Source organism: Phodopus roborovskii, unplaced genomic scaffold, assembly GCF_943737965.1.
Source record: "Phodopus roborovskii unplaced genomic scaffold, PHOROB, whole genome shotgun sequence".
Classification (NCBI taxonomy): Eukaryota; Metazoa; Chordata; class Mammalia; order Rodentia; family Cricetidae; genus Phodopus; species Phodopus roborovskii.
The window spans coordinates 33,783,701-33,801,170 of NW_026126433.1; the positions used below are offsets into that span (position 1 = coordinate 33,783,701).

At 38.9% G+C, this 17,470-nt stretch overlaps 1 protein-coding gene across 5 annotated transcripts in view; it reads right to left on the minus strand.

The window, feature by feature from the left end:
* Positions 1 to 17,470, minus strand: part of Dnm3 (dynamin 3) — a 480,062-nt gene that overhangs the window by 313,819 nt on the left and 148,773 nt on the right. For all 5 annotated transcript variants that reach the window (XM_051186097.1, XM_051186093.1, XM_051186095.1 and 2 more), the window contains exons 3-4: positions 15,776 to 15,925; positions 14,546 to 14,749 (exon numbers count right to left, since the gene is read on the minus strand). In XM_051186097.1, the coding sequence (XP_051042054.1) occupies positions 14,546 to 14,749; positions 15,776 to 15,925 (354 nt within the window). The remainder of the gene's footprint in view (positions 1 to 14,545; positions 14,750 to 15,775; positions 15,926 to 17,470) is intronic.

Sequence of the window (17,470 nt, forward strand, 5' to 3'; positions counted from 1 at the left end):
ATTCTGAATTTTACATTTTGATCCTTTTCTGCACCAGATGTCTGTGGTACAATATATGGTTTGATGATACTTAGCAATGACAGAAATCTACAACTACTGGCCTGCCAAGAAGTAAACAACTGGTTCTCAGCAGTATACTTTTGAGGCTAAGCTGCACTGTCCCATATATTAAGTATGTTGGCAGCATTTTGAAATTTTTATGGCATGTTCAACTTGTGCTGGTTTATCAGCACACAGCTTTATCACATGTGAAGGATCACCCGCACCCTAAACTGACAAACTAAAAGGTCATCATGTCAGAATATCTGCTATATAGCTACACTAAACCCTAGGAGATTTCAAATGCTGTTACAGCCAAGAAAGAGTTAAAACCAACAATCTAAGCTTCTAAAGAAATTAGAGGATAACAAATTAAATCCAAAGTAAGAAGTACAAGTATTAGTAGTGGAAATGGATGGAATCTGCTATAAATAATAGAAATACTCAATTAAATCAAAGGCTCATTCTTTGAAAAGATTGGTAACATTGTCTATTCTTACTCCTTTAACTCAATTTTTACTGGAGCCCTCAGCCAAAGCAAGAAGGACAAATCGAATGTATACAGTTGTGAAGTTAAGTTTGTTTCTGTTTGATTGACACAGGTGAAAGGAAATTTTTGCACACCGCATGATACTATATGTCGAATATTTCAAAGAACCAACATAATCTATGAGCGCTAAACAAGTATATCAAAATCACAGATTACAAAAATAAGAACGAGTTACAAAAATAACTCAGAGCCCTACGCATTATTGGCATGCAATAGTGCTATTCAAAAAAACATATTATAATAATGAAAAATGTTCCCCATGTGTGAAACTTCCTAAGACAAATGCCATGTAAAACTGGGTGCCAAAAGTACAGCATCACGATGGAGAAACTAATTTTGAAATTTTATTTGCTTTAAACTAATTTAAACTTGAATAGCCTCATATTGACAGAGGGTACCATATAGGATTGTAGGAGCTATAGATTCAATGTTATTCCAAACAAAAAGTCAGTAAGCTTTTCTGTAGAAACTAAAAACTAATTAAAATTTCAGAAGAAAGCAAAACACATTATAAACATATATATATATAATCAGTTTCAAGCCTTGCTATAAAGCTTTAGTAACCACAACAGGATAAACAAGCACAGGAACAGACACACAGACAAATGGAATAAAGCACTGAGTTTGGAATTATAGATAAAGGTGTAATAACCCACCAATAAAATCTCAAAAGTATAAGACACAAATATTCATATACATATATAATTGGCTTTGGACAAAGATATCCATGTAACTCAATGGATAGGAGATAATGTGTTTAATATGAATGGTCCCAGAACTGAGTCTCTGATCTTTCACTCTACACACACACACACACACACACACACACACACACACACACACACAGACACACAGGATCACAGGCCTAAATTCCAGCTAAAATTATAAAAGTTTTAGAGGAAAAGCAAAGAAGAAAAATCTCTGTAAACTTAAGAGAAGATTCAAGAAAGTATGCACTGTGTAAGGAAAACTGGTAAATTGAACATCAATATTAAAATTTGTTCTTCCAGAGCTAAGGTTCAAGAATATAAAACATTAAGCTACAGAGTGAGAGAACACATTCAAAATGTACAATGAAAGAATTCCACCAAAATGAATTTTGAAAACCTTGTAACTTAATTCTAAGAAGACAACACTTTAATTTAAAAATAGACAAGGGAGTTAGGAGTGTAGCTCAGGGAGAACTTTCTTAGAAAATGTGTGTTTTTATTTCCAGCACAGTGAAATAAATAAGTAGGCAAAAGAAAGAAACTAGTAGTCAAAAGGCTCAAATAGATATTCATTAAAATGTAAATGACTAACACTGACACAAAACGACTCTCAGCCTTGCACACCAGAGAAAGGCAAGGCAGTACCACCACAAGGTCATTCAAATGAAAGCAACTGAAACTAGCAAGGTCAAATGTCAGCCAGCTTGTGGAATGTGCAACCTCTAACTGGGTATCCATTTAATGGAACTCTTCAGATGTTAATGTATGTTCATGCAGGAATCCCTTTCGTGGTTCTTTTCCCGGGTGGATAAAATGTGTTAACATAGAAACACTGCACATTGATATTCATGCCAGCTGTATTTGTGAGCATCCAAAACTGGAAATAGCCTAAAGCCGTATTCACAGGCAAGCGCATCAACAAAATACAGTGCACACACAGGGAAACACAACTCAGCAACTCAGAAACGTGAAGAGCAGAAGCTTGCAGCAGTGTGAAAGGATCTCAGGAGAAAGCCAGATATAAGGAGTGCAAATGTACCACCCCACTTCAACGAAACTCCAGAAAGACAGATCTACTAGACATGGACAGAAAGCAGTTTCCGTGGTTTCCTGGGACCAACAGTGGGGTGTGCTGGTTGAGACTTTATGTTAGCACAAGGGAGCATTTGTGGATTATGGAAGTGCTCTCAAGTTCAATTGTGGTGGACAGAACATGGGCACACCCTTATCAAAACACATCAGACTTCACACTTACAATGTACACTTCCCTATGTGAGGCTCTGGTCTGCAGTAGCCTCAATTAACCCCGAAGAGTTGAGAAAAAGAGAGAGAACTGGGGTGGTAGAGGTAGTATTACATTCACATCAAAAAGAACAAAGAAAACAGATTTAAGAGCTAAGCCTAGGAGAAATCTCTGGGCACCGTTGTTTATGTGCAGAAGTAACTAGAAGCAGATAGTGAAGTAACAAAGAGCCTGCCTGAAAAGACTTTGAGACTTAAAACTACACTTAATGCCCCAAGTTTGTATGAGAAGTAGGCAGGTGCTGAAAGCTACATTTCTCTCAAGAAGGCAAGAACCAACATTTCTACTTAAGGTATGTCATAAAGGAAAATGAGCAAGGCAGAGACTCTGGGACATTTTTTTTTTTTTTTTTCTTTTAATGCCCAAGTTCACTTAGCCATTAAAGGGGAGAGCCAAAATTCAAAGTCTGGCAGTGCGGCTCCTCAGTTTGTTCTATTAACCACTGGCTCTGCTTTCATATGTAATTCTCGTGTTGTTATGGTTTCGTTAATGTACATTCTTATTAAGGCCAAGTTTCCTGGGAATGTGTCTGCTGTTTTAGCAGAACAGCTTGTGCTTTCCTTCCAGCACGATGCTGCTTCCTGGCCTTACCTTCTTGCCAACACTTTCACCATCCTTCCTGAACCATCTTTACTGTCACCAAATGACCCCAACACACTACCTTCTGGTCTGCACATCCACTATCACTTCCTTCTTGCCTCCATTCAACCCAAGTTATTTTCCTTGGGCCGCAAGAGAGAGAGAGCGTGGTCTGTCAGATGCCACCAAACCCTGGACTGAGGAAAGAGTTGATGTTGAAAACTTTACTGTTTCTTCAAGCAAAATTCTTCCTGAAGCACAGAGAAATACTGCTTGGTGCTCAGCATCTTCTGGTCACGGCACCTGCTATTTCTCCTCCTTGCTGCCATCTACAAATTGTCTCCATAGTCCGCATAAACACACACACACACACACACACACACACACATTCACGCAAGCACGCGCACACACACACGCACAAATGCATGCTTGAGTGCACATTTACTGCAGGTTTTAGCGTCCTGATACTCCTCCCCCACTTAGTTCCACCACTATCCAGGCAGGGCTGATATGTACAAAGACGATGATGTACACAGTTCTCTGCTGTCTTGTTCTTTGGGGCCTCCCACTCAATGTTTCACATGCACGCCCTCCAGGCAGTTTTCCCCCTTCCACAACCGCGTGGTATAACCTAGAATTGTCTTACCTGTAAATCAGAAGTGCTACCATTCTACTACCTAACCACAGTTCCTAGTCTTCAGTTCCTGTTAGAAATGCATTGTGCTGTCGTCCACTGTCACCCAGAACCTCAGCCCTGAAATACTTCATTTCCCTAAAACTTACTGATCTTTTTTCAGCTTTGATTTCCTTGTTTCTTCCAAAGACGTAAAGTCCACATCTCAAACCACTTTTAGAATATCCTCAATTCTTTTGTCCATATTATCATCCTTCTAACAAATCTGGCAAAATCCTACCCCCAAAGCTATCCAGATATTTCCCCCTCCATCCTTCTGCTCCTAAGTGTCTCAAAGAACTGTTGAAGTTTAGTGCAAATGGTTTTACCTTTCCACAGTGGCTGTTCAACATAGTTCTCCTCAGATGTCTACTCTCTCTCCCTCTCCCATCCTCTGGACCCACCCTCAACCCCGTTCTAAGCTTATAGCCTTTCCAAATATCTACAATAAGGGTTTGGGAGTCTAGTTGCACACACACACACACACACACACACTTATTTAGCACATCTCTGTTGTTGGGGAGAGTTTTACTATCCATAGCATACAGTGAGCACTCAAAAAACCTTGGAAAGGCAGAAAAGAGTGAACAAGATGAGCAGGTGGGAGGGAGGGGAAAGGGAGGGAAGATAGGAAAGAGATCTGGAAAACCATGCAGGAAAATTCAGAATATATATATGTGAATGAGTTGTGGTGTTTCATTTGGTTGGTTGGTTTGGGTCATGTTTTATGTATGCTGCTAAGAAACAACTACATGGATCTATTTTGGTTGTAAGGGCAGAATGTTTTCATAGAAACACTTGAAAGAATTTCTGTATTAATAGAAATGTTAAAAACATGTGATCCTATCAGAATCTAAGGGTAAGATGTAGTAATTGTATAGGCAACTATTAGCTGCCTTACTCTCGGCCTCTCTCTCTCTCTCTGTCTTTGCTGTGTGTGTGTATGGGTTTGTGTATGTGTGAATGTGTGTGTATGTGTGATTGTGTGAGTGTGTGTGTGTGACTGTGAGTGTGTGTGTGTGACTGTGAGTGTGTGAGTGTGTGTTTGACTGTGTGTGACTGTGTGTATGTGATGTGTGTGACTGTGAGTGTGTGAGTGTGTGTGTATGACTGTGTGTATGTGAGTGTGTGTGACTGTGAGTGTATGAGTGTGTGTGTGTGTGTGTGCATGCTTCTTTCCTTTGTCATTTTTAGATAGGGTCTCCCTGAACCGCTCCAGCTGTCTTTCAGTCCATTCTGTCACCCAGACAGGTCTTGAACTTATGATCCTCCTGCCCGAGCCTCCAATCAGCTGGGCTTAGTTGCCTGTGTAACCAGGTCCAGTTTGGTTGTATTTTTTAATTTGGATTTTGAAAAAAGAAAGCCCTGAAAGCACAATTATTCTGTAACACTAAGATCACCTTAATTAATTGCTTTCAGTTTGTAGAGTAAAGCAACAAATCTACACATTACTGTAACTATAAGTTCTGAGAAAATAATTCATGTTACTAATTTGCAGTTAAATCAACACAAAAGGGAGGAATATGTGTTAAACTTTCTCCCTTCCCGTCTTTCCTGTGGATAGTGTTTCTTTCCCACATTTTCTAGACTACACAAAGCCGCTCACACGTCTCTACAGTGACCCCCAGTGGCAAAGCCGTGAATGTGCTGTTAGTGACCCACATCTTCCTGGTCTTACACCAACAATAACAAGGTTTATTTTAACAGCACATTTACAGTGTCTCCTCTCTCTCTCTCTCTCTTTCTCTCTCTCTCTCTCTCTCTCTCACACACACACACACATACACACACACACACACACACACACATTCTCAAACTCCAAAACATATTCATGTTTTATGACCATGGTCATCTTATTTACATTAATTAAATTTTTCTGATGAAAACAAAACTTTGCTATGATATGTCTTAGCTTGCCTTCTGTTGTTATGATAAAACACTGACCAAAAGTAATTAGGGGGAGGAAAGTATTTCAGTTTACAAGAGAAGAAGTCAGAGCAAGGAACTCAAGACAGGAGCTAGAAATGCAAACCACAGAAGAATGCTTACTGGCTTGCTCTACCAGCCTAGGTACGCACTTCCTTCAGTGGGCTGGGTCTTCCTTGGCAATCAAGAAAATGCCCCACAGACATGCCTGAAGGCCAGTCTGAGGAAGGCAGTTCCTCAGCTGAGACACCCACCTCATCTCAAGTGTGCCAAGTTAGCAATGAAGGCTAGCCGGCAGCTCTAAATAATATCCAAATTACTTTTTTTGCTTCTCTTCCTTTATTTTCATGTTAGCATTGTTCTGTGTGTGTGTGTGTGTGTGTGTGTGAGTGTGTGTGTGTGTGAGTGTGTGTGTGTGTGTGTGTGTGTGTGTGTGTACGTACGTGTCACAGTATGCAAGAGGAAGGCTGGAAGACAGCTTTTGAGAGTTGATTCTCTCATTTGTCTAGCATTTGAGGAACAACCATTGAGCCATCCCGCTAGTCTTTAAGTTGCTTTTTCAGAGACTGGGAAGAAGTTCTTTGTTGCACTCAGTTGCACTTATGATCTAGCTCTTTGCCAATGGACTGACTGACAACAACAGATTAACAAATTTATCTGAACTGTATAGGCATGAAACCCAAATAACATGGAGTAAAACACATGAAATAAAGTACCTGCAACATAAAGTAGTAGCATCTGACATTAAAATGTCAGATGATTCTGACTTGGGCGTCTAAAAATAATATAATCCATCTACTTCCTGTGAAAGTTCACATTAGAATGTAAGGCCTTAAGCTTTTATGACCTTTTCTGTCTATAGAGAAAACGCCTGATAATTTTTCCTTGTACAAGTCTAGTCAATGTTCAACATAAAAGGATGAATACCTGAACAGATGTGATATGGACAGTCTTGATAAAACCACAAATCTTTTTATTTTAGCCAATATTTTTAGCATCTTATTCATGTGTAAAAAAAAGTCTAACTTTATAAGTTTCATTCATTTTAGAAATAAGCTTAAAAGTGAATTCTTAAAGTGAAAATATGTTAGATATATATCTAAAGCAATATATACATGCATACCTATTCATTTAATATCAGTTATTAATTGATATTTATAGGGAGGAAGATAAGGAGGGAGAAGGAGGGAGGGAAGGAGGAAGAAAGGAAGGAAGTAAGAAAGGAAGGAAGGAGACATATAAAGGCATACTTCTATAAACTAGCCTCCTGCCTAGCTAAGTAAGGTCAATTCTTGCCCAATTTACAAATTATCTCAAGAGAAAATGGCTCCCTCTTTGCCAGCCAGAGGTCTAATGCTCTTCATGGGCTGATTTTATATTCCAGGAAGATGTGTAGCCATGCTCGATTCAGAAATGAAATCCATTTGTTTGTGAGATAAATCACCATGAAAGGAGTCTCCAGACCCATCTGCCTCCCTGTAAGGTCTATAGAGATGACAAGCTTGCTAGGTAATGCTAAAATACTGCTGTGCTCCAAAGATGAAAAAGGCACAGCAACTGTCTTCCTGGGTAATGAACTTGTGTTCAAGTAATAAATCAGTACCACCACAAAACAAATTGTCTCTTTATGATGAATTGCCCCACTTAAGGCATAGATGAACCTATAAAACACAGTTGCCCTCTGTGAACAGAAACACACACTGAACAGAAGAGCAAACACAGTGTCACTATTACACAACCATTAAAACCTATTAGGAGAGGTGGCCTTAAGCCACTATAAATAAAAGTGATTTTTAAAGGTATGTACCTACTAATCAATCTTTGATCCTCCATCATCTGTATCCATATCTCACTGTTCATGTTAGAAGGAAAGACAATACAACCTTCTCCTGTAACCAGGGCATGCACAGGCACATTGTATATCATCCCCCCACTTTCCTAAGTCGGGCACTTACCTTGTCTACTCATCCTGTCTTTATCTGCTCTGCATTTAACCCATCGCTACCTCTCTTGGCGGTCATCCCATCATCAACAAACAAGGATGCCGCAGCACCTCCTGTCTTTGAAAATGCCCTCTTAACCTTTCACCGCCACTGCTCTGCACTCTTCCTCCTGTCTACAGTAAAGCTTAAAAATGCTAACTGTAGTCCCTGTCTCTACTTAACATTCCTTGAGCCCTAAGGATGTTTTCTTACCAAACCTTTCTTGTCAATATCACCAAGGACTTTTAAGTATCAAAATCAATGGCCAACTCACCAGTACCAACTCCAATAGCTGAGAACCTAAAATTCTAGTGTATATACCAAGATTAGAGATAGTGATGGCATGAGGCCATTTCAATATTGCTTTCTGTCTGTTTACCACTGAATTCTCTAAACCAATCAGTAGGAATGACTACAGAACAAGGAAGGCCACTCACACATGGAATCAGCTCCACAGCACTCTGGACAGTTTCAATCCAAGGTTGAACAGAGATTGTAAAGACTTGGCCAAAGAAGAGAAGCAAAGAAATATGGTACCCTCCCTTTTGTGTTATTTGGATGAATTCAGGCCACTTCATTATATCATAAAAGAAATGCCACTATCTTACAGCTACAGCATCCATGTTCTACTTCTGACTGTGTTATTGGGCTGCCTCACAGGTTCGGAGCTGTGGACTGGTACCTATGATATCACTCTCCTTAACATTGCTATAGAATTTGACAAAACCAGCATCATTCTTCTTATGCATTTCTTTGTCTCAGCTTCTAGAATACAATGCCTACTTGGCTCTCTGTCATTTCTTCATGACTTCTGTTTCTCTCCTGTCACTAGAGGTCTTCCAGGCTCCTTCTTTTGGCCCTCCTGTTTGTTTGTTTGTTTGATATATATATATATATATATATATATATATATATATATATATATATATATCTTCATGTCCTAAATGATGGCATCTGAAAGCTCAAGACTTTAGATATTCCCTGAATGGCTCCTTATGCCTGTTGTAACAAATGGGTGGCTTAAAACAACAGGAACCTGTTGTCCTGAAATTATGGAAAAGTAAGCCAAAAGTTAAAATACCAGCCATGCCACGTTCCTTCCAAAGTCTCTAAAGCTCTAGGGAATAATCTCTCCTTGTCTTCTACCAATCATCCTTTTGCTACGGCAACATAACTCCATCCTGTCTCCAATCTCCACGGGACCTTCTTCCTCACCTCTCTGTGCCTCAAATATCCTTCTCTTTGTCTCTATAAGAATACAAGTCATTGCCTTTCCAGACCTACCCTAAACCCAAGATTGTCTCAAGATCTTTATTATACCCAAAATACACATACTACTTACCATGTTTCTTTTCCAGATGTGTCTGTTTTGAACATGATAGTTCACATAATTTATAATTAACTTCTCAACAAAAACTTGCTAACCAACTATATATTTGAATATCCTTCAGTCATACTTTGATGAAAATGGCCTCTCCGTGTCAAATAGTCTTAATTTAGTGTAAGAACTGTCTAAAATAGACTACCTCTCAAAAAAATACTGTATAATTTTGTGCCTTGGTGGATATAGTTCTAATTCAGATGTCCTTGAATAAAATATAGTCCCTTGTGGTCTAAATGGGTCAACATTTTTAGTTAGCCAAGAGCAGATTTTTAGAAAAGATATATATGTCATGGTGAGGAGAGACTACTTACATAGCCAAGCAAATCAACCCTGAAGGCCAATGGGGGGACAGATGTCACAACTAGACTGTCCTCACCATGTAACTCAGAAGCCTCTACATGGAAAGCTCCCGGCTATTGCAATTGTGTAGAATGAAGGATGTCTGTAGGAATACTGGAGTAAATTCCTCTGAAAGGGTCATTTTTCCTGAAGCACTAAGAAAAAAGCATGGCCAAAAATGCCAAAATCAACTTTTTCAAAGCTGGGTAAGTAAAGACAGGCTTGCAAAGATCTGAAGGGCATTTATCCCAGAAAAACAGATGGATCTCAATAAAAACAACAGGATTGGAGTATATCAACCTTCCCTAGTGCCATCCCTGGCCCTCTGCTTTCTATTCATCTTGAAAACCAGACCCTCCACCAGCAGAGTGAAAACTGGCATCTTGGTAAGCCTGGAGGAGTCAGATGGAGCAAGAAGTACCAAAAAAAATACAATTTCAAAACAATTGTCATTATCTGACCTATAGAACAATTCCCTAGAATTTGCCATTCGTGTGGCTTTTCCTTATTTAACCTGACTTGAAGCCTACTTGGTGTGGAAGAACTCTATCTCCAGGGAACATTTGTCAAAAACAATCAGTGGCAATTATTTAACACTGTAGTTACTTCAGGCCATGAGAACGAGTGGGGCAGAGAAGCAGCTAAGCAAAAGCCTGAAGTTTGGGATGAGGTGTTCACAGATAAGCGTGATCTGAACAGAAATGGGGAAAACCCTAAATTTTCACCTATCTGGGCTCTGCCCTAGCAGGAAGTGCAGGGGAAGATAAGGCTGTAAACGTGGAGTGCTGGTGGGTGCCGTATACAGGGAAGCCACCGGTATATGCCGGCCTATGAGGCATTTGCTGATGGGAGGCCATTGCTGTAGAGTCATTAGCCATCTGTGAAGGGAACTGAGCATGACTGGAGTGGTGGTATACAGCAGAGAGCATAGGTTCAGGAAAAGTACTAACTAAACAAGTAACATCTGAAACCAAAATCTAGGGGGCAGGAGAGGCATAATCTGCCCCAGTGCTGCCCAGTTACATTACACAAACATCTCATCTTCAACAACTAAATATACATGAAGACATTATGACTCATACACATGAAAATAACCAGCTAATAAAAATTATCTCCAAAGACATCCAGACATTAATATTAACAAAGACTACTGTAAATTTGTTCAAAGGACAAAGGAAATCATATTTGGAGAGCTAACAGAAGGCATGATAAGGTGTTTTGCCAGATATGGAGTTATCAGGAGAGGGATTTTATGTGTTTGGAGCTGGGAGTTGAACCCAAGGCCTGATGAATGCTGGTTAAGTTCTCTGCTGCTGATCTAAACATCCAGCAGAATGTACGGATAGGGCATAACAACAGGGGCTCTGCAAAGCCTATGTTAAAAGGATGGTATTTGTACTTCATTCTTTAAGAAGGAATCTATGTGCAAACACTAATAATGGCTTCCTTGCTAAAACATAATCTTTTTCATCCTAGATGTCATCCAAATAACTGACTAGAGAGAAATGTGAGACTCAGTGGCCTTGGTGTCTGTGAGCAACCATCACTGTCCCATTGCCTCCCACCACCACTACCTACTCCGGGCTAAGTGGGGAGATGAAATAGAGAAAAGAGACATCATGATGAATCCCAGAGGCAAGACTCAGTGGCCACCTGACTAGAGGGACGGGACAAACTTCGGAATGACTTTCCTTGTGCCCTCTATCTATATGACCGGCTGTCTAAAGACCAGATAGAAGACAGATATTTTAGATGCTAATCCACTGTCTCATATTTTTGTCTCTCTGAAAACAAAAACAAAAGCACAAATTAAAAATTCAATCCCTGCTCTTTGCCTAGGTAATAGTCAGTCCACTTAAGAGGAATCAAATAGAAACTCTGGATATAAAAATTTTGAATAATTTTAATTAAAAAAAATCACCATAGAGATACAATAGCCAATATGAATAAGCTAAAGATTCAATAAACATCAGGATAGGTCACTTGAGATTGTTCTTCCCAATCTGAGGAAAAAACTGGATGGGGATAGAGGGTCATAGATCTGTATGGATTATCGAGCACACCATCAACAGATACATAATGGGAGTCTCATAGGAAGTAAAGAAAATGTGGGGGAAACGGTTGAAGAAATGTCTAAAGAACTTCTAAAATTAATGGAAAAATATTTTTCTACACATCCAAGAGGTTCAGAGAACTTCAAATAAACTCAATAACATCCATAACTATACATATAAAATCAATCTGTGTCTTAGTTAAGGTTACTAATGTTGTGATGAAACAGCATGACCAAAGGCAAATTAGGGGAAAACGGGTTTATTTGGCTTATGTTTCCATATCATACACTGTTCTTCATCGAAGGAAGTCAGGCAGGAGCTCAAACAGGGCAGGAGCATGAAGGCAGGAGCCATGAGGTCATGGAGGGATGCTGCTTACCGGCTTGTTCCTCAACCTTCTTTCTTATAGAATCTAAGAACACCAGCCTAGGGTTGGCACCACCTACAATGAGATGGGCCTTCCCCATAAATCACTAGTTAAGAAAATGCACTACTGGCTTGCCTACAAGCACGCCTTATAGAGGCATATTCTCAATTGTGGTGCTTTCCTCTCCATTTGTGTCAGGTTAACATAAAACTAGTCAGCACCACATGTCAGAGACCAACAGTCTCATGAAAATAGCAATGCATGCCTATTACATTTACTGACTCTTAGAAGAAGTACTGCTGAGAGGGTGGTGGCGCACACCTTTAATCACAGAACCCAAGAGACAGAGGCAAGTGGATCTCTGTGAGTTCAGGGACAGCCTGGTCAACAAAGCACATTCCAGGACAGCCAGGACTGTTGCACAGAGAAACCAAGAAACCCTGTCTCAAAGGAGTGAAGAAAACAACAACAAAAAGAAAAACAAAAAAAACCAAGCAGAAGCATTGCCACAAGTTCTGACCACTGAGTTGGGAAAGACTGGAATAAACCATAGTTAGGGAATAATTAAAAAAAAAAAAAAGTCAATGGAGAATTATCTTTCAAAGTTAAAAAGGGAGACACTCACAAATGCCTAGAGTATATTCTAGTCCTTAGAGAAGATGCTAACTCAAATCCTCACCATGAAATAAATGGAAACTATAACTACTAGTTGGTAGTCAATATAAAGCTTGTTTCATTGATATTTGCAACACTTTTTTTCTCATATCTTATTTGAAAGATACAAGATAAAGGAACACTTATATTTATGTTGAAATGCCTAGAAAAAAAACTAGCATTGCTATCAAAAAGCAGCAGGGTTCATTGTACTGTTAAAATTAAGTTGCCATTGATCCAAACAAAGTTGCTGTAATTTAATTTTAAGAGTATTCTTAGAGCAATCACTAAGACAGGTAAATCAAAGACAGGAAAATGAATGACAAAAACTAAACAAAAGACTGGAAACTGGATTGTGACAAAAAGGAAGACATTATCAGAGTATCAAAGACATAGGCTATTACATAAAAAGACAAAATAGCATATAGTTTCAAGGCTATGAGTAATGACACTAAATTTAAATAAATTAACACTCCAGGCAAAAGGCGGACATTAACAAAATGGATTTTATTACTCCATCAAGGCTCAGCCACAAAAATGGTAAGGGGTGGAAAATTGGCAGAAGTGCTTGACAATGCCTTCTTCTAAGCGCAACACAGTCAATGGCAAGTCTTTCTCTTGGCTTCAAACATACTGGGCATACAACCTACCTGAGACCATCTCAAGTGAAAATATCCATTCTAGCAGCTCAGAAATTCTACCAACAAAAATGATCTAGTCACAGTCCAATTGGTGTATGTAGAGCCTACTAACCAATGAATCCCAATCTTATAGATGCATCAGCTTGTCAGTGTTTCAAGCTCATCAATGAGCTAGAAACAGCCAGCCATCATATGTTTGACAGAGACCAAGGCAACCAGAAAGCAACAGCCTCTGAGATAAAGTGCAGTATAAAAGAAGACTCTGAAAAGTTCTGATTAATCCTTAATCATTGCACTCATGGAACCAACAGCAGGCTGCTATTTGTAAAACATAAAAATGACATTCATAAAATAAGAGAATGTCCTTGGAATTTCAAAATTTTTATCATAAATGGAAACTTAGAGAAGAGAATGAAAATTTGTAAAACAAAAAAGACTGAGAAATGGATATTAGAACAGAAACAGTTTAAAGGAAAGAATAAGAAATAGCAAGGATTAAAAGCAAAGAGAGCATGCCTGGTGTTGGTGGCGCATGCCTTTAGTCCCAGCATTCAGGAGGCAGAGGCAGATCTCTGTGAGTTCAAGACCAGCCTGATCTACACAGCTAGTTCCAGGACAGGCTCCAAAGGAAAATACAAACAAACAAATAAACAAAAAACAAAAAACAAAGAGAGCAAATAAATGGGGACAATTAATCATAACAAAAGTTAGAAGTCCTCTGTGTTGAAAGCACACATTTGAGAGCTTTTTGATTATTTCTTTAGATACATCAACGTGTGCTAGTAAGGTCTTTGAAGAAATGTTGTCATTTTTCAACTCAGAGAAAGGGAAAATTAAAACATCAGCATAAAGAAGAGATGTTTCTGGATTCTGACATACAAATAAAAAACAAATCCCTGATTATATAATACATATCAAATAAATGCAGACTAATAATCTGTTATGTTTGTTTTTTTAATATTTCCTATTTTCAAGAAATAGTTAAAAAAAGGCAACAGAACGTGTTCTAATTTTTAAGACATTTTGGTAACTCCTATAATAACTAAGTAAATGGAATTCTGCTATTGTAGAAATTATTTTATTAACCTTTAAAAATAAGTACTCAGTGAGAATGAAAGTGTCTACGTTCTTGGATTTCATTTAATATTTTAATCATGTGGCATTTGACTATATTCCCTAGTTAGTCTTCTTTTGGGACCTGAAATATAAAATATCTACTGGCATTAACTTTGTTGAACCTTATGAAATCAAGTCATGAGAATTTGGGCTACCTGTAAATATGGCCAAAACTCTTGCCACCTTGCAATGATTCTTTCTCATCAACTGATCACATTACACACTTACCTTGAGGATCAACTTCTTTAGCTAGCTTCAATGCATCCGAGTTTGCAAGATCTGTGTTGGCTGGGGTGACAGCCAAGATCAGACAGTTCTCCCTCGTGATGAACTGCATGATCATATCTCTGATCTGATACTCAATATCTGGGGGCTGGTCTCCAACGGGCACTTTTGTTATCCCGGGTAAGTCGATTAGCGTTAGATTTAACACTGTGTGGGAAAGAATGGGAGAATCTTACAGATACCTTCCATCTAAATGATACCCACAAGGCTTTCAAAAAGATACCCTAGGTAGCTGCATTAGCTTCCACTTAGCTCAGCTTTACGTGTTGTGTATGTGGATGACTCCATTACAAGTGAGAGGAAGGAAAAGCATTGAATACAAGATGGGTTTGCTAGTTTTCTCTATTTTTACATGATTGAGCTAAGCCAAATGATCATCTTAACATACTCTGAAAGGCATTGATTTACATGCCTACCAGTTTGCTGAGAGAGCTGTCAACCCCTCGCTGTCATAACTAGGCAGCTATAATTAAAACACCCAACAATGCATGCATATGCTGTCTGCCGGTCTTGTGCATTGCCTTCAAGTAGCATAAAAATTCTCAGGGAAACAGCTGCCCTTCCCCTTCAAAAGCATCATATGTTATTTGCAGAAGGTTAGCCACTTAGCTTGTGGGGAAGCTGTGAGCCATTTGTGGTGCTTTGAGTGGAGTAAGTGGGCTGTACAAGTAGTCAGGGGCAAGGGCAAGGTGATGCCAGTCCAACCTGACTACTGTCTCTTGGGTGTGGGTACAGAGTCCCTATGTAAATTTATGATGATTGTCTAGGGATAAAAATCACACATGGTTCCCCAGGAATAGAATAAATGGAAATATAAAATGGCTACAAGGAGATCAACAGGGAAGGACTCAATCAAATACATCTAAATTTTTTGGCAAAGACTAAAGACAATAGTAATAATAATAAAGTAAGTTTCCATTTCCCACCTTCTGATGTTCTGAAAACTCATAATTTTTTTTAAAAAGGAAATTTTCTCATTTCTCAACTCAATTACGGATATTATTAATCCCCTCCTGCCTCTCTGTAGTAGTCTGAGCTCTTTGAATTGTACCACAAGCACCATGACCCAAACATCCCAGAGACCCGCACTATTCACATGTTCAACAATGAATGGGAATTTGTCCAGTGAAAAATGCCTGAGGAGAATGATTGTAATTTAAACATTAAACTTACCGTGTGGAGAATAAACTCGTAGGTTAATAGGTATAGAGGAGATGCCCTTATTCATTCCTGTTACTCGGTCTGTTTCTGCTTCAATCTCATGTCGGACTTCATCAAAATCTGTAAATTTTTTTCCTTTGCAGTGTAGAAATTCTGCATATTCTAAAACAAACAAACAAAAATGAAATGCATACATTTATGTCAGGATTCCATTAAGGAAACAATATCTTAATTAAGAACAACTCAAATTACCCATGTTGTTCCTCAGCTATCAAAACAAAGTGGCAGTTACTAAGACTGATAATTCTCTGAAAATAACAAATTTGCTAAGTTTCAGATAAGAATTAAGTACTATAAATGTCTTTACACCATCAAGTCTACCAAATGATAAAATTCATTTGTGGCTATTTAAATAACAAAACAAAAAAAAAGGCTCCCTGTTATTAAAAACTGTAGGTCTTGGGTGTCCATTAGGACGGAATGCTATCTTACACAAATACATCTTCAGAAGCTAGGTAACTTGGAAATAGCATTTGCTTAATTCTTTTTAAATTCACTGGTTTAGATTTAGCAACATACTATTCAAAGTACCATATCAACTTGTGTAAGTAGAAATTTTCTTCAGAAAAAAATGGACACAATATTAGATCAAAAGTATTGGCTGCTGACCAGAGGTAGTGAGAGATCACTGGCTCAGGTCTGACAAATGGGGAACCAGCATAAGACAGAACTTAATATAGGTAACAATGGTGTGACTGGGACAATATATGAGGCCACTGGCAGTGGGTCCAAGATCTAACTCTAATGCACAAACCAACTTAGTGGAGCCCATTCTATATGGAGAGATACCTTGCCCAGTCTAGACACAGAGGTGTGGGGATGGAGAGGTGCCTTGGTCCTGCCTCAACTAGATGATGGGACAGACTTTATAGACTTCCTAGGGGAGACTTTACCCTCTGCATGGAGCAGATAGGGGTAGGGGGAAATGGAGGGAGCGGGAGGAGAGGAGGGAGGGGGAACTGGGATTGGAATGTTAAAAAAATAAATTAATAAAAAAATTACAAAAAAAAGGTATCAGCTGCAGTCAAAAAATTACTATGTGCAGAAGAAAAAATCCAAAGTAACACATAAATAACAAAACCGTGGAGGGGTTGTTTGTTTGATTGTTGGTTATCATTTTTATTTTCTCTTATTTTGTTTTTTGAGGCAATGTCTGGCTATATCGTCCAGGCTGGTCTGGAATTTGCTACGTGGCCCAGGTTGGTCCCAAATTCCTGCTTTGGCCTCCTAAGTACTGGAATAACAAAGGCATGCCACTTCCTCCCAACTGCTATGTTTAGAGATATCTATGAAAACAAAGCTTTACAATAGTCATAATAGTAAACAATTTTTGGCAGATATTTTTATTTCTCCAAGCTGAAGAACTGCACCATCAAACATGCAATAAGGATGAGCATCTTGGTCTCGATGGATAGTTGAAGCAAGGACAGGCAGCCTTTCTAAATTCCTTGCCATAGACTTTGAAAATCCACCCAATAAAACTGAGGAAAGCCAAGGGGGTACATTGTTTTAGAGTGAGGCCCCTCTTCATCAGGCACCATAGCACTGACTTGAGGAGCCACAGATTATTTCACAAAGTTAACATGGGCTTTGTGGAGGAGGTACTAGCCTGCACTCTAAATGCAAGAACATGCACAGATAGAGGAG